At 39.1% G+C, this 21,972-nt stretch overlaps 3 protein-coding genes across 9 annotated transcripts; 2 read left to right on the top strand and 1 right to left on the bottom strand.

Annotated features, from left to right (window-relative positions):
• The first annotated feature begins 224 nt into the window (after nucleotides 1–224).
• Nucleotides 225–4,391, top strand: LOC105689189 (glycylpeptide N-tetradecanoyltransferase 2). The gene is made up of 8 exons (XM_012406038.3): nucleotides 225–336; nucleotides 1,786–2,021; nucleotides 2,156–2,366; nucleotides 2,458–2,574; nucleotides 2,663–2,833; nucleotides 2,919–3,099; nucleotides 3,208–3,471; nucleotides 3,573–4,391. Exons 1-8 carry the CDS (start codon nucleotides 227–229, stop codon nucleotides 3,729–3,731), a joined length of 1,449 nt encoding a protein of 482 aa, XP_012261461.3. The 5' UTR covers nucleotides 225–226; the 3' UTR covers nucleotides 3,732–4,391.
• A 102-nt stretch (nucleotides 4,392–4,493) lies between these two features.
• LOC105689158 lies at nucleotides 4,494–10,458 on the bottom strand. 2 transcript variants are annotated; one of them, XM_012405976.2, is made up of 12 exons: nucleotides 9,972–10,458; nucleotides 9,499–9,559; nucleotides 9,320–9,422; nucleotides 9,058–9,162; nucleotides 8,682–8,853; nucleotides 8,328–8,514; nucleotides 8,141–8,229; nucleotides 7,585–7,864; nucleotides 7,433–7,508; nucleotides 7,206–7,358; nucleotides 6,899–7,091; nucleotides 4,494–6,804 (listed from the first exon to the last, which is right to left on the bottom strand). In XM_012405976.2, the coding sequence occupies exons 1-12, from the start codon at nucleotides 10,003–10,005 to the stop codon at nucleotides 5,393–5,395; spliced, it is 2,865 nt and encodes a 954-aa protein (XP_012261399.2). In that variant the 5' UTR covers nucleotides 10,006–10,458; the 3' UTR covers nucleotides 4,494–5,392. The 2 variants fall into 2 exon arrangements, with proteins under 2 accessions (XP_012261399.2, XP_048512267.1); XM_048656310.1 differs by lacking the exon at nucleotides 9,058–9,162.
• A 48-nt stretch (nucleotides 10,459–10,506) lies between these two features.
• LOC105689188 (OTU domain-containing protein 7B-like) lies at nucleotides 10,507–15,569 on the top strand. Of its 6 annotated transcripts, none has more exons than XM_048656312.1 (10): nucleotides 10,507–10,690; nucleotides 11,460–11,699; nucleotides 11,841–12,111; nucleotides 12,315–12,465; nucleotides 12,575–12,943; nucleotides 13,020–13,090; nucleotides 13,184–13,429; nucleotides 13,510–13,671; nucleotides 13,750–13,825; nucleotides 13,920–15,569. In XM_048656312.1, the coding sequence occupies exons 1-10, from the start codon at nucleotides 10,522–10,524 to the stop codon at nucleotides 14,025–14,027; spliced, it is 1,863 nt and encodes a 620-aa protein (XP_048512269.1). In that variant the 5' UTR covers nucleotides 10,507–10,521; the 3' UTR covers nucleotides 14,028–15,569. The 6 variants fall into 6 exon arrangements, with proteins under 6 accessions (XP_048512269.1, XP_012261458.1, XP_012261457.1 ...); XM_012406035.3 differs by lacking the exon at nucleotides 10,507–10,690 and adding an exon at nucleotides 10,747–10,877; XM_012406034.3 differs by lacking the exon at nucleotides 10,507–10,690 and adding an exon at nucleotides 10,791–10,954.
• Nucleotides 15,570–21,972: the final 6,403 nt, after the last annotated feature.

Genomic DNA, 21,972 nt, shown 5'->3' with positions numbered 1-21,972 from the left:
TTCACATGGACTGATAAGCATCAATATGTAGAGTTATTCAACTTTCTGTCTACAATTACTAGTTAAAAATGATTGAGATGTTGAGTTATACATCCATTTCAACGGATGTCCCTATATTAAATTGAAATGGTATCTATAAAGACGCGCCAATCATGAATGGTAACTTGAATGTCCACAAGTGGGCGCCAGAATACGGTATCTGAAATTCAGAGGTCTTGCGCAGTGTATGGAAGGGATGAAAACTGTAATCTATATTAAAATGGAGGATAAAAGTCAGGTTGTGGAACCGAAGGCTGAAAAAGGGGAGATTCTCGATAAGGATGCAAAGTCCGAAAGGTACGTGGAGTCAATTGACGAATACAATTACTGCTCGAGTTCTATTTCATTTATGAATCATAAATCTGCTCGCCTTGATGCTTGAACCTACAAAGATAATGAGGCCGGTCCTCAGCACACCGCCTGCATGCTCGTCCACATGACGAAACATATTTGATCTTCAGCTACCGCTCATAATTATGAATAATTTGAAGCTTTCTTCAGGCTCACGGACTTTAAATATTTTTTAATCGAGCTATGCTTCATTCCTATTCTCCAATATCAACCCGAACTATTCTAGATTTTATCAACTGATCCGCCCATCATTTTGACAGCAACTTATCACCTAGTGCATGCATGATACTTGTTCGCTAATAATTCATCCGTTATCCCGTATCAGGTTTAATCTGGCCGCTAGTAACATTGATTTTTATTATCATTCACCCTGTTATACCTTTATTTCCCTATCGCCACTTCTCTGCTATGTTATCGGAATTCGAGAGATTCTTTTAGCGCGTAAATTTAGCTATTACTTCTATAAAGTTTATAACTTTTTGTGGTCTATTATCAAACCGCATGATTTGATACGCCGATGCCTGGCCTGTTTATTCGTTCCGTTATAATTACTATCATTGGGATGGACTGTATTATTCATCAAACTCTATAGTCGGTTTCTCTCGTGTTAATCGAGTTCGTTTCATTCTTACTAATTTATTTGGCTACTTGTAATTCTTTAGAAATATCGGTGTGGTCACATGCATAAGCTTACTTCATGTGAGCATTGTTCTCAGGTTGCCACTGAAATTCGTTAGACGTATTCCAAAGCATATAATTACCCCAATGATTTGCAGAATTGAGATCATTACTGAATTACATAATGGTAATCCGTGCCGTTCGTTACCTAGATTCATTCCAAACTTAGTATCTTTACATTCGGCTGAGAGCCAGAATCCTCACATCGAAAGATGACTACAGCCCTGAGGGTTGATTCAAATACCCTCCTCGATTTCCTAGAATCCGAAATTCAATTCAGATTATACCTTGAGGAAAGGAACCTTGTAATACCAATGTAGTTGAATAACTTGTTAATTCGATACTTCCTTTCCTAGTCAAAGGAGACTCGTCACTAAATAATTATGCAATCATTACTCTAACGATAGACTCTGGGGTACAGAAGTGCATTTGCGTAATCCATCTTATTCGGATTGAATGCATGAACTCATAATAATTTTTCATACACATCAAGCATCCCGCCTTGAAAACTGCCTATTTATCGTAGCTGATTGTAAGATAGAGCAAGTTGAAAATAGCATCACATTTCTGGTTGATTACCAGCAATTCTCTGGTGTGTGTAATTAATTGCTTTTGGGAATAAAAATCCCGCATTACAATTAACCACGTTATCTAGTAGTGTCGCTATCGGTGGCAGGGCTAACAAAATAATTCGGTTGCAAAAAATATCAATACTAGCTCGAAAAGACGAAATCGTAGAAAGAAGAACCAGGCTGCAAATGCCGCGGGGAACGAGCAGAATAATGTCAGTGAATCAGAGGACTCTAAGATCGCTAGTAGCTGCAACATCTCCATCAAGGACATTCAGATGGCAATGGAAGTGTTCAACATGCAGCAAAAACCAGCCAAGACCCAGGAAGAAGCTTTACAAAAGCCGTACCAATTCTGGAGTACTCAACCCGTGCCGAAAATGGGTATGCCATTATTTCGCGAATAATGATAGAAGTCGATGCAGTTTCGTTATATCTGCATTGCGATTTTTATCACTGCTGAGAAAAGAAGGCTATTCAACTACCGTCCAACTATAATGAGATTTTTCAATTCTCAGATGAAAAAATCGTTTGCAATGAACCAATAGAAGCCGATAAAACCTACATTAGAGCAGAGCCGTATTCTTTGCCAGCTGCTTTTCAGTGGGATACTCTATCTCTTGATGATCCGCTAGTTCTAACTGAATTATATTCTTTGCTATCTGAAAATTACGTCGAAGATGATGATGCGATGTTTAGGTTCGACTATCCTCCTAATTTCATTAAGTGGTAAGTCCCTATAACAAACCGAGCATAAGCGATTCAACTATGCTTGTCTAAATCATTTGCCATTCTTTTCTATTCCGTTTTCGCATTTTAGGGCGTTACAGCCACCTGGATGGCGAAAAGAGTGGCACTGCGGTGTTCGTGTTAGTAAAAGTGGCCGTCTAGTCGGTTTCATATCAGCCGTTCCGGCGACTCTTCGCGTCTACAATCAGTAAGATTATTTGATGGCATTCGAAACTATTATTACTACTTGACAATTGTTTAAAGTACAATTAAACTTCAAAGAGACTCGTTTTTAGCTGTCAACGAATGGTGGAAATCAACTTCTTGTGCGTCCACAAAAGACTCAGGTCGAAGAGGGTAGCACCGGTTCTAATTCGTGAAATTACGCGGAGAGTCAATCTCCAGGGTATTTTCCAAGCCGTCTATACAGCTGGTGTTGTTTTACCAAAACCAGTTAGTACTTGCAGGTAATGGTTACTTCCGGTTTTGATGTCTTTCCGATTCAACTTTTATTAGAAAGATTGAGATTCCGAAATGCCGACATATTTATAGGTACTGGCATCGATCCCTCAATCCAAAAAAGTTGATAGAAGTCAAGTTCTCTCACTTGTCTCGGAATATGACGATGCAGCGTACTCTGAAACTGTATAAATTACCAGATACCACAAAAGTAACTGGATTCAGAAAAATGCTGTACACAGATGTAGCTCAGGCCCATGAATTATTAGGTCGCGTAAGTGGAACTCTAAAGATCTACTTGCTCAAGGGTTACGTTGTTACGAAATGCCGATGAACACCCGAATGTTTATGTATAATTTACAAAAATCCTCAATTTTTACAGTACCTTCAAAAGTTTGACCTGGCGCCGGTTTTCTCAGTGGAGGAATTTCAGCATTGGTTCCTACCACAGAACGACATTGTGGATAGTTTTGTTGTCGAAAATGATGGAAAGGTAACGGATATGGTCAGCTATTACACTCTCCCGAGTACAGTGATGCACCATCAGCACCATAAGATACTAAAGGCCGCCTACAGCTTTTACAATGTATCCACAGTCACGCCCTGGCTGGAACTTATCACCGATGCTTTGATTTCCGCACGCAATGTAAGTTTTTTATCCTTCCATTCGCAATTACTTTGTAACGCAATTCAAGTTCCTATAAAGAGTGGTAAGCCTTTATCTGCAACTTGATGTTACGTCCGCAGCTTGGGTTTGACGTATTCAATGCCCTTGATCTCATGGACAACAAAGAGTTCTTGGAGCCGTTGAAATTTGGAATTGGGGATGGAAATTTGCAGTACTACTTGTATAATTGGCGTTGTCCAAGTATGCCTCCTGGGAAAATTGGCCTGGTTCTTCAGTAAAGGGAGAAAATAGAGCGTTGGAGGTTTACCAAATTTTGTACGGATATATATAAAGTTACATCGGATCCAGTTAGTCGACGTTGAGGTGGTCGGGCGTACGTAATCATCTGAAATCGTTGAAAGTGTAGCGGAGATGCATAACGAGAATATTTATGTTTGTTCATAGCGAACTGTGAACGGCAGAAGTTATACAGCAATGTTTTGCTAACGTTGTCAACATTTTTTACTATCAAATTACAAATATTTTTCGCAAGTGATTTAAGAAAATATGTTTTCTTACGCGATAGTGTAATGGATTTATGTGTCTAGAAAGCGGTCCCTTGATTATTTTGGATGTGTCTAACTATAATCACCGCCGACTAAATAAATCTAGTTTTTTAATTTAGAAAAAAAAGGCGTAATCAATACGTGATGACAGCTATAATGGAGAAAGAGAGATATCTCATTTTGCATAATAATTGATTATTAGACAATGTAGATAAATACCATAATTAATACAAAATAATTAATAACCTTCGCAAAATTCGTCGTACAACCTTCTTTGCTCAGTCAGTAAAACGTCCAAGATCCGAATGATACAACAATGTAATAATTTATTGTTCCTAGGAATGTGGACGTATTATTACAAAATGAGGATAAATAAAACGTTTTAAAAAATTATCACCTCTCAACTTTCGATCTAAACATTCACATTCCAGAGAATACCAATAAAACACATGAAATAATATGAAAAAATTCAAACGACAAGTGAGGTGAAAAGTATTTAAAAACATTTGCTATCATTTATTTTCTTAACGGTACATGTGGTATTGCTGGTTATTCAAATTCATTGCGAGCAAATATAATAATGCAATTTTACTAATTATGACGGAGTTATTTGAAACATAGTATTTTTCTATGTCCCTTTTAGTTCAATATAATTTACAATTTCATTCAAAAAGTCGAATGGGGATGGCAAACATACGTATCCCACAAACATAACATTAATAATCAATAGACATTGCTTAAATTCCTAACAAAATGAACAATCAGTATGAACCGGATATGACGTAGAATAGTACAGAGTAGTGGAAAAAAGTGGTGGGACTTGAAGATTAATCTAAGTCTGGGAGACTGTTATACCTGATAGCTTGGCAGTGGCCGATCATCTCGAAGTCTCTCTCAGAGATCGTCGTTATTTCTGTAATTTTATCATCTTTGTCGGCACCGCTGCAGGAGATTTCAGCATTAATCAGAGCATTAACCATCTCGACGTCGCGCATAGATGCGGAATTTCCTAGCAAATCAATTTCAATCTCGTCGCCGCTTCCGCAGCCCGCCTAATTTCAGGGGAGGGAAAGAGAGATGTCCTTGAGAGAGTTTATTAAAGATTAGTTCGAGACTTTTTTACTTGAAGAAAATCAGTTGACTTGAAATTCTCACTCTGCGGGGAGTCCTGGATCACGATCGTCTCGGGCACACAACTACTTGGGACCATATCAAGGTTCGACGTCACCTTTAAGAGTAATTTTTATGCATGGGTATATAAAATGTACCACACCTAGTCGGTAAATAATATTTCTTGTGGTCACGAACTCTCTGATTATAACGCTATTAAGTACTGTTGAAAACCGGATTCACGTATAATAAGAGCATAGGCTATTCAACTATGTCATCGATCATTAGCAATTGGATTTTCTCAACCACGTGTTGATTCTCAGCAATGAAAGGTATGTCTCGCTGTCTGGTTCCCCTGGAATACCTTTGGACGGCAATTTTCCTGACTCGTCCCCAACTTCATATTTGCTCACCTCAAATCCACTTGATCCAGGCAGTTGCCTAAGGGTGTTGGTGTTTTCCCTACAGATATTTGCAGTATTGCAGCTGCTATAGCTGCTGGATGGATTGAAGCAATCTTTTTTCTTTCCCAATATTTTCACCTCTCTTCTGGGGAAACGTTGATCCGCGATGGCTTGAGACCCAGAGAACTGATCATAGCTGTAGTTATTCAGGATCTTCCAATCCTTATTATACTGTTCCAATTTCGCTTGTAGATCACATTGGGAGTTTCTCGGTCCGAGAATCTTAATATTTTCTTTCGACGCGGAATTACCTAACTGAAGAACTTTCTCTATTTCTGTCTTGTCCATTGAGTGTCCCAATATCTTTACTTTGTTGTTATTCTTAGCGCCGAGTATTTTTACTTCTGACTGACCAATCTGCGTGTTTAGATTTGCAGTCTCCATGCTACTATCTCTAGTATCAAAGTCAGTGAGCCGCATTTTGTTGGCAAACTCGATGATGTGGCCTTTAGCCTCCGCTTCATTGCCGAAAATCGTTGATATACTGTCACTCAGAGAGTGATTTTGTTTCATATTCTGATAGTTATGGTTCAGAATCGACATGCCTGGTTGATGTTTGGAGTGCAGCGAATTGTAAGTGGAATGCTGCAGACTCTTGTGCATAATATGATTGGTCAAAACCGTAGAGAGATTTTGCTGGCTAGAGGTAATCATAGAGTCCTGGTCTAGGATTCCCATATGCCCATCAATCGTGTAATCCTTTGACCCCAATGTGTAGTCATCGATTTTATCTTGATCAAAAATGGTCATCCCATTGGCAAAACGATCGTCTAGGCTCTTGCTTCCCAAAATACGAATGTTCTTGTCTCCTAGAACCTCAATACCAGCATCGGTAGGCACATTCTTTTGCGAAGTGTTACAACCGCCAGAATTGAGCACTGTTATTTGATTGCTTGGGTCACCGATGATTATTTCTTGATTCTGAGGAGTGGGATCTTGACGGAGATTGACTACCGATATAGCCTCTGCGTCTTCTCCATCTAATATGGTCACATCGTGTGAATTCTGAGCCATTAAATCACGCGCCTCGCTGTTCGTCATGACTTCATATCGGCCGTCCTCAGTTGCTCGGACGAACTGAATTCCACCCTGAGCAGCCAACTCTAGAAGATCAGTGCAATCTTCAGCTGCAGATGTTGATGGTCGATTTTGCAAATTTCTTTCCACATCGCAACGTAATTCACGTTGGTCCAGGCAAGAAAAATTGGACTCAATTGGCTCGATGAGGCTTTCTGTAAATCGAGAAATACCAAAACCTTATTAATTGCAATCCATGGTTATTCAATGATGTTGGGATATTGAGTAGGAACTGCACAAATTGTGTACCTTGTTCCTGGCCAGGACCAGGTGGTTCGATCAGATAACTCCAATTACCATCAGGTTCAATTCGCTGTGTTACAGTAGCTACAACAGGTACTTTTATCTGAACTGCCTTTACGCCGTCAACTTCAGCTAAAGTAGGACTAAGAGTCATTTTTCCAGCCATTCGTAAATCCTCAGCTGTGGCTGGTGTCAGCAACTGTTTTTGAATTTTTTTTGTTGTAATTCTCATCATCACTTTGGAAGATTCAAATGTTCTACTGAATAGCGTAATACATGATAGCAACGAACGATGTAACGGTACTTCTATTACCTGTTTACGATTAGATGCAACTCCGATTTTAACGAGGACGGGGATTCCCTTGGCGGGCTTAAAGAGTGCGAACGGTGTCTGCCCCTCTAAAATGGCGTTTTCCATAGCCTTTGTTTCAATTTTGTCGACTAAGATACTCGCTGCGTATGCGCCCTGACCAAATGAATAAAATTGTATCAACTTTTGCTACATGATTTAGATGCGATTATTTTCAGGAAAATACTGACAGGGTTCACATTTTCTTTATCATCCATATCACCGATCATGGGACGCTCTCCGTTTGGCACGATGCTAACGTGCTTGCTATAAAAATGAACAATTCTTAATTGGATTTCATATTCGAGAAAAAAAAATTGAAAATTATGATTACGCTACGCACTTTCTGAACGCAGTGGAATCATTGCTATCCTGGAGAACGACGGGGGCGTTCGAATGACGGTATTTGATACCGTGTTTATACTCTTCATGGGACCTTAGAGAAAAACGACGTGGAAATTCCTTGCCGCATATACCGCAAACGTACTGCATTTTTTCTGCATGGGCATGAGCCTTCACTTTATGACACATCAAATTCGACATCTGGTTGAAGCCCTTTCCGCAAAGCTCGCATTTGTATGGCCGCTCGTTTGTATGCGTAAATACGTGGTTTCGCAAATTTCCTATTGTGGGAAATAAGGATTAATTGTATACCGCATCATACGTGAATTACTTTTTAATTTCCCTTCGGAATATTGAATCGACTTTTTCGACATTATTACGTATATAACCAGCACTCGCAGAGTCGTCCGAAGAATAACATATCGTGGTAACAAAAAGATATCTACTATAAATCTTCCGAGGAAAATACCGATCGTTCTTGAGTGGTGACGGTGGACCGATCATTTTTTCATGGAATAGGATCAATGGATGGATAATTAGAAAGTGCGATTTGGTACCTTTTTGGTGGAATCCCTTGCCACACAAATGACATTTATGGGGTTTATGTTCGGAGTGAGTCTTGCGATGGGAAATCAGGGTGGATACTCTAAAAGGTTCAATGTGAAAGAGTTAGTAGGAACGAAAAGAGAATAATCCAACGGATAAATGTGATCGATAATGTGTTTGTGAGTTTGTCATCACCACCTGTTGAACGTCTTTTTGCAAAATTCGCAAACGTAGGGACGAGCGTCGCTGTGAATCGCACGGTGTTGGCTCAGGGTAGATAATTGCCTAAATGCCTTCCCGCATGCCTCGCATTTAAAGTTTCGCTCGTCCGTGTGAGTCGGCAAGTGTCGCATCAGAGTATACTGGTGTCGAAATTCTTTGGAGCCTAAATATATTCGATTTCGTTTTTGATTGATACTTCTCGCAGTTATTAATTGGAGCGCATTTAAAAAATTCTGCAGATATTCAGGTGCGATCGAATTACGTATTTACGAATTCGTGAAAAGTCTCTAGGCAGCAGTTCTCGCCGTAGAATACTACGAAGGTACTTACAAATTCCGCATTCCCAAATCTTCAGAGTTTTTCCATCTCGCTTCAGATATTTGACAAAATGCAACCTTGATCGCGGATCGTCTTTGTCGACGAGTCGCGTTGCAGATGGACCTTCGTTCATGGGGTGGGAATACACCACGACATTTTCCTCGTTCACATTTTGCTCCAGAACCTCCAGCAAAATATAATAATTACGTATTTTTCATTTTTTCTTATCCCTTTCGCCTCTAATGTACTGTACGGAAGTGTTTGTCATCGTGCCATTTTTTACTACAGTTGTTTTACGATGCGAATCAAAGTGGTGTGTGTAATTCTAAATGATTTTCAGGTATGTTTTTGCGACAAATGGGATAATGATGGAGTTGGTATTGTATACCTTATATTTTACTGCTGCATCTTTTCCTAAAAGTTTCGTAATTGTACCATCAGCATTGATCACTTCAGGTCCGATCGCTATGTCGAGATCCAAACAATCTCCACCCTTTTAGATCGTGTAAAGGTATAAATTGGAAATAGAGATACGGGGGAAAAATAAGGATAAACGAAAAAGGTGCACACGTGCTGTACTTGAAGAATTAAGCACGTTTTGCGAGACTCTTTGACTCATAATATGATTTTGCTGATCATAGAACACATACTTGTATTATCTGACCACTCGATCCGGGTTCGTTTGAAATGATTGAAATATCGCTGCGTCCATCTGCGCCGACAGTTTCCTCTTTAACGTATACTTCGTACACGCTTTGAAAAAGGGAATTTGAAGATCTGATATTGAGGTTCCAAAATTTTACAACTTGATCTCAAATAAAATAATTACCTGATAACTTCATCCTGAATAGGTCGCGAGAATTGTTGGGGATCGTCGTACGGAGCGTCCCCTGTTCAGGTGAAAGATTTATCATTTTGAATCAGTGTTTCTGATTATGCTTGACTGCAATTTATTTTTCTCGAACGGCCTGATATGGATTTTTTAAGAACGGTTTGCCCTAAGGTATAAAATCGGCTTAACGTAGTGATCTATCAATCCGTCGTTTTTCAAGACGAAAGTGCGATACGCGAACTCTTCAACGGGTAAAATTCATTTTTTAAACAAATTCATCCCTTCGCTCAAACAAACCAACAAGGAATACCCACTATTCCGATTTTTTTCCAACGCGTTATAAATAAACGAAAACCGCCATATTGGCAGTTCATTTTTACAAAATAAATGCAGCGATAATCTAGAGTCTAGCAGATCGGAGGACCGTTCATAGTTTGGTTAAAAAGTTTACAAAAATATAACAAACTTACATGTGTAGCCTTGCAGTAGATTACTGTGACTCATTCTCTATCAATAACACAAAAACTGATATGATTTCACAATAGTAAACCGCGTCCAGCTACAAAACGATAAACTATGGTGTGAAGCTGCCGGCAAACCAATCTCTTGTGCATGCATATATGCAGGGCAATGTCATTCGTCATTGGTGATTCTGGTCCTATGATTTCGAATGATTGGTCGACACGGCGCCACTAGTCGATTCAATTTCGAATAGGTTCTCCGCTGCGCCTGATCGGATCATGGGTCATTGACCTTTCCTATTCTATACTCTGAACCGCATTCTAGTCAAAGCGTTAAGACGTTGACTGATTACAAATCTTCAGTTTGTTCCCACCAAGCAATTATCAACAAAACCTGATTGATCACTGGCAAAGCTTCACCTTTACAACATAAATCTATGCGATTATATATGATTATCAAGGGTCAGTGAGAAACGTAGGGAAAATACACCCCTATGAATGAGGCAATCAGGCGCCCTGTAAGAAGGTCAACGTCAACATTGACTGACAACGTTGACTGATGATCAGGACCAATCATAGGACCGTTGAGTGTAGACACTCAACGATAGGACCGATCATCAGTCAACGAGGTCAAGGTGTTGGCGGTATTGCAGGATCCTACAAAATTGTCGACGCACAATCAGCTCATGTGACTGATATTCAGCTCAACATTTACCTGCGGAGTGTGGGTAGGTTGATTCGAGTACAAAGTAGTAGCGCGGAGTCGTCGCGACACCAAAGGAACAAGTCTTGGCGGCTATCACTAGTGAATTTGTAATACAGTTTCCACTCTGACTGGGTGTTGGATCGCAAAGTAGACCCTGATTTCCATAGAGGCCATGGGCATAGCCTAGTGTTCATAGGGTGTGAGGTTATGTCTGTAATATTGCGATTTGATTTGTGTTCGTTTTTTTTCACGTTCAAATATTCATGCGATAATTGATCCAGAGTATGTAAGGATTTTAGAATAGTGTCTGTGCATTGTATACAAAATAACTCAAAACATGATAACAACTACGCACAACAAAATTAATATTTGTCAAATTATGTCCCATTTGACATATGAGTGGCACAACATATAGGATACTAATTTAATAATAAATCAAGGTTCGAATGTCTATTTACTATCCAGATTTATATATGCGTGCATATATGGGACACCTGACTCATTGTACATTGTAGTAGTAGTAAATACCCTGACTTATTATCGTGAATGTTTCAGACATATTTAAAAACAATTATTGTTATTGTTACCATCATTATTATCACTGATATTATTATTACAACGTTATTGATACAATAATCATATGCTAATTAATTCCTCATGTCTCTCCATCAATGTCGATAGACAGATTTCCATATTCTGATACAGTCTGATATGAATTCACGAGGAATTAACTGTATGAATTTCAATGAATGTGCTGATCTTTGTATTTATACATATTTGGGAATTTCTAGCCAAGTGCCACGATATGAGTGGTGCGGTGTCTTTGTACGATGGAACGGAGAAAGAACCACCTCCCAATAATAATCCTTTACAGAATGGGGGAGGAGCAACTAAAAAGTTATCTAGAGGTATATCACGAGCTACAGAAAATGCAGCAATAGTTTCACATGCTCGTTCACAACTTGTTCCTCTTGGAGCTGTGGACACTCCAGAATTCACGTTCTCTTTACCTGATCTTTCAGTCTATCCAGGTTTGTTGGATATTGAAATATGTAATTATTATTCGATTTATTTGTTGAATATTTATATACATTTCAATCTAGTATCAATAAGTTTATTTAAAATAAGGTGAATAGGCTTCTGAGTTACTTACAGTAGAATGTTCTCTACAGATGGGTTTCGTCAATTTCTGGAGAGAGACTTGATTGAAGGAGGCTGCTTGGCTTCATTGGAAACTGCTGGACGTCTGAATTGGTGGTGTGGTACTAGTGGGAAAAATGGAGCATCCAGAGTTTTATGGCCATTGGCAACATCAGGAGATGGTAATTGCTTGTTGCATGCAGCATCTCTTGGAATGTGGGGGTTCCATGATAGACTCTTGACCCTTAGAGATGCATTACACACTACCTTAGCAAAGGGAGAATGCAGACATGCTCTTTACAGGTAACATCTCATTGTCTTGGATATACCTATTTAAGTGTTGCTAGATTGAAATTACTATCGAATTGGTTAAAATTGAAATATTAGAAAGAATTTCCAAGAAATTTCATTACCAACAAAAAACTTTTGTAGAAATGCTCAAGTAGCAATAGTCATTCTGTACATCAGGTAACATCTTGTTTCATTGATCTACATGTGATTAAAAGGCGATGGAAATGGAGGCAAATGGCACTGAATGCAGTAGCTGGCTTAGCTTATTCTGCTGCTGAGTGGACCACTGAATGGCAGAGTGTGGTTGATATGGCTTCTGCGCATCCTCGTAATCCCAGCGCTAATTCTTACCAAAGTTTAGAAGAGGTAATTATTCAACATAAGAAATTCGGAACAAACAATTAAACACGCGTACCTCGAATGAGAAAACAGAAACGTTTCCAGCCTTGTGGATTACAAAATATCAATTTCCCAGGTCCATGTGTTGGCGCTAGCTCATGTATTATGTAGACCAATTATCGTCATTGCTGAGACTATGCTGCGGGATGCTGAAGGAGTTGCGCTGGCTCCTATCCCTTTTGGGGGCGTGTACCTGCCGTTCGAAGTTCCACCTTCTCGTTGTCACCGAACTCCGTTGCTCTTGGCATATCATTCAGCTCACTTTTCTCCTCTTGTCACGGTCGATGGTACTGGCAGTGAAAATGGCAGTAGAGAGGGTGTTAGCATTCCTTTAGTTGATCCAGACACTGGGATGCTTCTACCAATCTTATTTTCTGTGGATCCTGGGCCACACTGGGATTCTGTCACACCATCGGAAGCTTTACCAACCTCACTGACTGAAGTGGTATGTTAATTGTTCTTATGTTTTATCTCGTTATTGATATTAAGTTATTGAATGATTCTCACTTCGTTTTTTATAGGAAGACTTTGCGCTGTTACGACAATACTTGGACTGTGATTACCAGTTGTTGACTGCTGATGAGATAGAAAGGTGGGTAGCTTGGCAAATACTTGAAATGAATTGCTTTGCTAGCCTTTATCTTATATGGAGCTTTGCTTGATAACTGTATTCAATATTCATTAGGTATTCTGAATCGGAGAATTCATCGTCTAATAAGAGTCGCGCAGCAAAGCAGCTTCTTGGTGTAGCAAAACAATTTGGATCTATCGGCAAATCGGTGAGCCGCAGGCTTTGGTCGATGGCAAAAAGACCGAAGAGTCCACCGTCCGCGTCTGGGGCATCTGGTGCATTGTGTGTTCAAATAAGGAGTAAAAGACATCAATACGCTGATCAAATGCTACAAAATTACCTGCAATGTGCCCATGCAAGGTAAGCATTATACAATACAGTACATTATATGTTCAAATACCGCAATAACCGAATACCATTTTGATCATATGAAATTGCAGGTATTTACGGGAGCAACGAGTTGAGACGACTGGGCACGAAATGAATTACGGGGCAGGAAAGTCCAAATTCTATGCAGCTAGTGACAAAGGCAGCCATGTTAGTGTTAGTAAGCTGCTCCCGACCAACCCCAATAGCAAAGATCGTACCTTATATTTATCACGGTAAGAAAATTGGTTATCCATTGAAAAGTGACGGAGAATAGACAAGAGTCATCAAATTGATCAATGGTGGTTTTACAGGTCCACTTTCTACAATAACCAGCCAGCCTCCGTAGATTCGAGACCAGAAACTTGGAATAACGGCTCTCCGATTGAGGTTTGTTGTGTATATGGACTAATTGAATTTTCCGAACGATTGATAAAAATTTGATTTGCAGTGTACCAACGAGTTGTTGAATTTTAAATTTCAGGGAGACCAAACCGTGCGCCCCTGTCGTAACCAAGATTGCGCCTTCTTTGGATCTGTAGAGAATCAATATTACTGCTCAAAGTGCTGGGCAGATCGACCTTACCGCTAGCTCATTGTTAACTCGGACGACAATAATCTCTTTTGCTGATAAGTATACTATACATGTAAAATAGTATCAAAGTATAGATATATAACACTAGTCTTTTAAGTCGAAACTCATAACTGATCGACCGCTATTTATAAATAAGTAATCTTATATACAAAAATATATAAATATACGGCGTGTCTTTTTCGCTCTACATATATTTTTCACACTATATTTATCAAAATTTCTATATTTGGTAGCATATCAAGTACATACAGGGTCAGTGTAGGCGATTCATGAATTTTGTCAAAATCATATCATCCCTATCAACTTGTGTCAGATTGAAATTTGAATGAAAAAATACGAGGCTTCCAATCCCATTATAAAATTCAGTAACTGGAGTTGATACTGTATCTCATTACACGCCAAAACTTATAGCGCTTAGTTGTCACGCAATGCCCTAATGACAATAAATCCATCCATCACCGAGTACCTAGACTCGCAGAGTACTCTCTCTCTCTACTGAGATTCGATAGACTTTTAGTTCAGTTGAGTCGATATAAGACCAGCTGAAAACTATTTTTCGTGAATATCTCGCTCTGCACCCCCTGTGTGTTTTGTATTCCTCGTACTAAATATTACCGAATAATATTGATGTGCGCATTATTAATGTGCCTTGCCTCGCGCTATCTGAATTTATTATAGTCTATAAGTGCATCGTAGCGCAAGCTGTTCGAATAGTTTATCGTCTCGTGCATATCAAATCCCCTTGGATCATATCCAAAACATCGTGTGATGTTATGGGTAATTACTAATTGGTTGTTGGCTGAACAAAACGAAATTTAACGATAATAAATGAATGATAGCTAACAAGTTCACCCACTCAAAAAGATTTGCAATAGACGCGGAAATTGTTCAAACTGAGTTGGACTTGAGATTGATATCAACAAAGAAATATAGACTGCATCAGGTTGTGTTTAACGATCCAAAATCTCAATTTCATTTAATGATATTTTCTACCCAGGATATCGTGCACCCCAAAGTTGGTGACAGAATAATTCGGACTGTCATTTATGTTTTTTTATTTAAATACACATGTGCTGTATGTTGAATTAGTTTTAGAATAATGGGCATACTGCAACAGTATCTAAGAAATAATAGAATCTAATAAAGTCGACAGCGATGTACTACTAGGTTTCAAAAGTCATTGTCTGCTGTGGACAAAATTATTTTTTCTTAACGCGCTCTCAAGCTTTAGAAGTGAAATAATCCTAGCATAAATTTCATTATCACTAATATAAAATGCACGTATTTAAAAAGTGAGATCTATTTGTAAATCGGAGCAATATTTTAACGCTTTTAATTTCGTATTTATGTGATTCTCATCTATTTATCATAGATCATGTTATCACAGATCATGAAATTGATCTTTATTTTGTTGTTTTTGTAAATTGCACCTATTTGTTCGTGTTCATGGTGTCGATTTGCACGGATTGATTATATTGCCACTTACTGCTAGCTTCTAGAAATTATGTAATGAAAGAGAAAAAAAAAATGCTTAGCTACTCGAATCTTCAACGACTACGTTATCGTTTGAGATTCCCAAGATTGATGGTTACGTAAAAATTGTATCTGAAATGTTAAAATTCGAAAGGCGTATTTTCCGTCAAGTATTCAAAATATGTATTCAATATCCTTCTGTGATTGTTCCATAATACACTCGAACCCATTGGTACCATAAAATTCAATTTCTTACACAATCATTAAAACAAAACTCTGTGTGTTGAAGAAATAAATAAATAAAGAATATTTTTTATAAAAATATCGTTGTTCAATCGCTTTTCATTATCCCTCAAATTGTTGCATTTGTAATCGAAACGATACTCGTATTTTGAGTCGGCCATCCGTTCTCCGTGAATAATAAATAACAGAGAAAAAAGGATGGAGGAAATTCTCGACTGCAGTGCAGGTAGAGAAGAGTAAAGGGTGGTTCGGTGGTTCAGTCGATTTTTGGGGGGGGCGAAAAGCCGCAATGGTCAGCTGGAATGACGTAAAGGGCTCCAGTGGCCTAATTATACCGTAGGATGATGTTGGGTTGGGTATGGGCTAAGGTCTGCTGAACGTACACGTATAGGATTCTTCTCTATATGGTACCTACCGGCGGATATGGCTGGTGTTTTCGTTGAGTGCGGTAAAATATACCACGGGTTCCGATTCGTCTCCGGGGTCCTACCGTTGCCGTAAAAACTAATGTTACACGCGGCTATACAACCATACCTGATGCCCGTCTAGAAACCCCTTTCCTTTTTTCCGACCTTTTCATCCTCCTGCACCCGCGAAAATTGCTTTCGCACTACAAACGCTACGATATATCCTTACCAGAGACCTTCCCTGAGTTCATTCAATTATTCATAGTATTATACCAGTTAGGTGTATGCATGTGGTATGAATGTATGCAAAAACTGAGCATATAAAATTCTTCGTACGCTTTACGATAGTGTACCTACATATCTACGAAGAGCGTCATTGATTTTTTTCATTGGACTTGATCCGTTTCAACAGATCATTTCAGATCGTCTTTATGGTCTAGCTAATTAAATTTACTTTTGCAGGGGATATGGCGAATCGTGATGAGAAATCATTGAGGTATAATTTAGATGTGAGTTGAAACTCGGATTACTTTTTACCGAAAAAAAGTCTACGGTATTAACACTAGACGGTACGATATCATAAATAATTCCTTGCAATGAGAAGAGCTTTTTATTAGATGAAAGAAAAAAAATGGACAACAATTAAGGTCAAACGCGTACTTTACAATGGTCTACATTGATTAGCCGCATGCGGTACGTTGAATAAGTCTTCAGATTTTTAACGACGAATATAAAAGCTGAACATTTTTTCGCTTATCATTTATCAACCCGAATACACATGTATCGTGTATCCTTTACCCAATTATTTCCATTTCTTTCGAACGATTAAGCAGAAAATAAGAGAAAATAAACTGAAATAATGATGATACAAAAAAGTTTATAAAGAGAACACTTTCATTTCGGTATAATAACATATTTTTCTCACATCCAACTGCGTTTATATGTATTATTACACGTTCGTTCTTCGTGGGGGTAGTGCGCAGAATGCCTGCCATACTACTATACGTAGAGGAAGATATTATATTATACGCTATGGTGGAATTCGGGTTGACGCAAGTGGATGATATTTTTTCGAGACAATTTCGGTCTCCCGTGTTCACGGCCCTCATTGCGAGTCTGAAAATAATTGAGACTTATAAAGCGAGACCGGATTTTTTCCTTTTTTTTTTTGTTCCTATTCCCTTTTTTTATCCTCCCGTTTATTTTTTATCTTTATTTTTGTTTTTAACTCCGAGCTGCAGATATGTCGACGGTATTATACGGTATACAGGGGATTTGCGGATTCACTGCGCGTAAGGGTCGGGGGTGCTCCAACCCGCGTGGGCATATAAGAGTTATCTCTGACCCATGGACCGAATCGGAATCTCATTAGGGTAATACCATTCTAATTTCGAGGCCTAAGTCGACGTCGTCGACGTCGTCGCGGTGGAAACCTTTATACCGGTTGGCCGGGCCCTCCGCCTAGCATTTGAGTGTGTAATTTGCGGCTTGTAATACCCCGTCAGCCGTTTGTTATTCCGGATAGGAGAAATTGGTAAGAGGTGTCAGCGGTGAAGTAACTATGCGACCACCTTGCCCCATCGTAGAAGGGTTTTGCCTACTCAGCTACTCTCTAACTATACGTATATGTGTGTGTAATACATTACGTTAACTATACGTTAAACACATACAACGAGATATACGTTAAGGTCCTGCAGGGAAAGATAAAGGTGGACAGCTGCGTTAGACGCGTGCATCTTACCCAGATCCTTCTCTCAGAGTCTAAGGGCTGGAGAAGATTTCCTAGAGTTGGTTACGATTTCTCTCACAGTTAGACACCTATGTATAATAATTATACAATGAGGGTGAGTATAGTGGCTGTATGTTTTCCGTGACATTAATAGTATATGTAGAAATTTTGAATTTTTTAGTTCTGTGAAAATCTCGGGTACACTGCGAAAGCCAGTTAAAAATATTTTCCCCCACGAATACAACGAAATAACGAAACTCGAAAAACTTCGCCACGGAATGAAAATCTAGACTCCATATGTATTCATAGCTGAAAACGATGAACCGTTTGATTATATTTTTCACCTTTGCGTAACACAACGCCATCGCAAACGTGTGCGGGCTGCATTATCAGATGCTATCTTTACTGCTTTTATACTAGCGCGAAGCTTGTGCCTGTGTTTCCAAAGTTTTCGTTAGTTTCTGTGACGTTCGCAATCGCGTGTCCACATGCAGCAGGAGCAGAGTTACTCCCGTACGCATACACACGTTGAACGTGGTTATTCGCGATCGTGTGAAAGCTCGAAAGCACGCGAACGCGTTATACTCGTTCGACAATGTAAAAGCTGCCAAGTCCGCTTTTGGCGTACATACATATAGGTGCAGGATACCCATACGTGATTCTACATACGATGAGAGAGGTACGAGCGTTTCTTCCGAAGAAAAAAAATCCTTGTACATATACGTTTGTACATATAAGTTCCATATAGCTGAGGCAATAGACTTCCAGAGGAAGATATGAGCATGAAAATGCAAGAAAGAGTTGCTACGTCGGAGGCAAGTTTTTCACCTCGTAGTGCCAATAAACGTTGACGTAGAGCCCGGAAAACCGAGAAGGCGCAACGGAAAGTAAAAGAAATATCGGGGGGTTAGAGAACTTGTAGTATACCGAATACTGTAAATTCTCTGTCGTGAATTATTACAGTAAAAACGGAGAAACTGCAGCTCGCTCGAAGATATGGGAAATTATTCCCTTCTATACGTGTTGAGTATTCCGCTTATACGCGAGTCACCGATTTTTGTGCAACGAGAAGTTTGGATTTTCGTCTGGAAAATTACGATTGACGTAAAACCCCGACATTTTTCAGAAGAGAAAAACATGCGGATGCGATAGATTTTCTTCAGCATTTTTCAATCGTCAGTTTCTTTGTCTCAACAGCGGAGTATACGAAGGTATGAAAAAGATGCGCAACGTACGAGGGGATTGATTAAAACTAGAGACTGACCGCGGACAGTACGAAATAGATACCTCGGAGTTTATTGATTCGCAACACTTGTTGATAGCTCCTCAGTAGCTCTTCGTGGTTCCGTTGTGCACAGAGGAAACATGTAATATGTATTATAGGTGTGCAGTGCTTTTCCAATCGAAGAAAATAAATATCATTTACCTACTCTACGTTTCCGGAAAAAAGAAATAGCGAACAAATCCCGGTATCGATTTGCGCATCAATTATCGTTACAATTGCTTCCACAAACTATTGCGCATTATTTATTGCTCATTATTATGGAGGGAACATTAGTTGGTACTTTTATTCGTTCTTTGCAATCTTTTTTCCCCCGTCCTTGATATTCCACTGAAAATGGCCAGCGACATTAATTCTAAAACGACGTTGAGAATATTCCAAATATCTCGGGGGCCTCGGCTCGTGCGAGGGACACGGAAAGGTGCACAGATAAGTGTAATTCCTCGGCCCATGAAAGAGCTTCCGATATTTAGTGCAAAAAAGAGGTAGGGCGACGGAAGCTCGAGAAGTCTGATAGCAACGAATGACCTGAATTCGGTCTTGTCTGGTTGACCGTTATATTTTTTGCGGCAAGATTAATGTTCGTATACTCGGAGATATTATAGTCCACGAATAAAAATGCGATGTTGCAGGTATAAATATTTTGCAATAAATCGATACAATTGAGTTATAAAATTATTAAGACCTCTCGCTCGAATGTAGCGTTCGCTTGAAAATCACATTTACCGAGAGCGGAAGTTATTCAATTATGTCACGACGATTGCATTTTACGCTAGAATGGAGAAAGAAATTAATTAAATTTTCGATACTGGGGGATATTTATAAAAGAGAACGGGGGTTATGACTGTTTCGTGAAGTGAGCTATGCAAAGAGCGCGTAATGCGAAGGTGAAATGTACGGTTAAATTGCGACGTGTAAATAACACTTACAGCTAACAAGCGGGGTAAAAGTGAGTTTGAGGTGTTCTTTGAAAGAGTTGAATACCTATAATGGTAAATGACTGTTATGTACACCTATAGCTTTTGCAGGCGTTACCGGAAGTGATGTGAAAGCTGAGTGACAACGAGACAAAGACGCCCTTATGCTTCGTCGATATTAAATTTTCACCCCATGATAACATTTTTTTCTATAACTGAATCGAAAAATCTGTACGAACAAACTGTGACGTTAAATATTCAATTTATTCGGGACATACGACGGTTGTGATTATTTTGTTGCCGTCGTTGTTATTTCTGATGCAAATTTTGCACAGGGATTTTCACCTAATCTCTGTAAACCGTTAATTCATCTCGTGATCTTATTTTGCAAGTTCCCCTGTACTCGCACGTAATTGAATATGGCGATATAACGTCCATGTGATAAATATATTGCCTGATATTTGCAAATGACTAAATAAGATGAATTTATTTTCCATGTCTCTACCCTCGTCGTCTCGCCCGCCAATTATTTATATACTTCTAAAGTCCATCACTTGCGACAAATTTTACTTCAACGAAGGAAACATTTCGCTTGCCCTTTTGTGCGATATCACTTTAACGGGCATCGTGAGAAGCAGCGTTCGGGACGCTAGAAAAAAAGAGACTTTAGACTTTAGTAATATTTTTAATTGCTCCCGCGACGCGAGCGACGTACTACATGTGGCATACAGCTGCGAGTACGCTTTGAGGTTGCGATAGGAACTTCGAAGGGTGAGGAAAAGTGTGAAGAGAGCGTAACGCCATATGCTGCAAATTCATAATGCGAACGACCCTGTTAGTTACTCTACAATACCGTCGAAATTAAAGGCAAAATAAAATTTCTGTAAAAGTATAAGTCTCTACATTTTAAAGCGAAAAATTAAGGGATGAAATAGCTGCATTTTTCCTCGCTAATTGTCGTTCGATTAATAAGTTTCAAAGAGTAAAAATCGAACGAACTTGATGTTCAGAAGAAGTTACTTTTCACAAGGATATTTGCCAGATGATTGAATAATTTTTGCCCCAACTAATTGAAAGTTTCTATCAATATCCGTTACATGTTAACGTTATTGAAATTCAAATTGAAATTACGAAAAAGAGAACGAAAAAAGAAAACGGTAAAGACAATCGGGTTTGTCATTCCACCGATATACGTGACAGCTTGATATCGGACGCATATATGCTACAACGTCTGTACGCATGTTGAAGCCATGAAAAATAATGATTTCAAATTAAATTGCGCAGTTTCATCTCTATGGTCGATTTAGCCAAGGTATAGGCAGGTCGTAAGGGGGCATCTATTTTGCACGAGTCATAAGGTCGTGTACGGGGTTCGGAACGCGAGTTATATACCTGGATGTAACTCCCATTTCTACTTTCGTTCTTCGTAGTTCTTCGTCGCCGGTGGTTACTGCACTTTAGGGACATGTTATCTTGCCCCACTCGTGGAGAAGTCCACAGTTCGCAAATACGAATTTCCCTACGAATTTTCGAGCGAAAGTTGCTTCGGGAAAACACCTTGAACCCGATGGACGTAAGCATTTTTCTATATTTAAACTGAGCGATTCGAATAAACCAAAAAAATCAGATGTTGGCCAAATTAATTGATTATCAGGAATGATATATGATAATGAGATAAGTAACCGGTATCTCAATTGATCATTTTTCAAATGTTGTTCATTTACTGTCCGATTGAGCACATGAATAATTTCTATCAGCTACAATTCCCCGATTGCAGATAGAAGTCGCACTTCGAATATTGTTTGATTTTCAATCACGTTCGCTTACCTCCGATTCGAAGCGCCGGTGAACACCACAGCAGCCCAACGCACACAAGAATTGCTCATTGCCG

Source organism: Athalia rosae, chromosome 5 (genome assembly GCF_917208135.1).
Source record: "Athalia rosae chromosome 5, iyAthRosa1.1, whole genome shotgun sequence".
NCBI lineage: Eukaryota > Metazoa > Arthropoda > Insecta > Hymenoptera > Athaliidae > Athalia > Athalia rosae.
This window is presented reverse-complemented; position numbering and strand designations above follow the sequence as displayed.

What these genes read in the sequence shown, in the direction of transcription:
- LOC105689189 (XM_012406038.3), top strand. Translation starts at nt 227, where the DNA reads ATGGAAGGGATGAAAACTGTAATCTATATTAAAATGGAGGATAAAAGT. An exon ending in AAGGATGCAAAGTCCGAAAG is followed by an intron (nt 337 to 1,785) that starts GTACGTGGAGTC and finishes TATCAATACTAG; the next exon opens with CTCGAAAAGACGAAATCGTA. An exon ending in AAACCAGTTAGTACTTGCAG is followed by an intron (nt 2,834 to 2,918) that starts GTAATGGTTACT and finishes ACATATTTATAG; the next exon opens with GTACTGGCATCGATCCCTCA.
- LOC105689158 (XM_012405976.2), bottom strand. Translation starts at nt 10,005, where the DNA reads ATGAGTCACAGTAATCTACTGCAAGGCTACACAT. An exon ending in TCTACTGCAAGGCTACACAT is followed by an intron (nt 9,560 to 9,971) that starts GTAAGTTTGTTA and finishes TCACCTGAACAG; the next exon opens with GGGACGCTCCGTACGACGAT. An exon ending in GATTCCACTGCGTTCAGAAA is followed by an intron (nt 7,509 to 7,584) that starts GTGCGTAGCGTA and finishes TCATTTTTATAG; the next exon opens with CAAGCACGTTAGCATCGTGC.
- LOC105689188 (XM_048656312.1), top strand. Translation starts at nt 10,522, where the DNA reads ATGATCAGGACCAATCATAGGACCGTTGAGTGTAGACACTCAACGATA. An exon ending in ACTGCTGATGAGATAGAAAG is followed by an intron (nt 13,091 to 13,183) that starts GTGGGTAGCTTG and finishes AATATTCATTAG; the next exon opens with GTATTCTGAATCGGAGAATT. An exon ending in CTGCAATGTGCCCATGCAAG is followed by an intron (nt 13,430 to 13,509) that starts GTAAGCATTATA and finishes ATGAAATTGCAG; the next exon opens with GTATTTACGGGAGCAACGAG.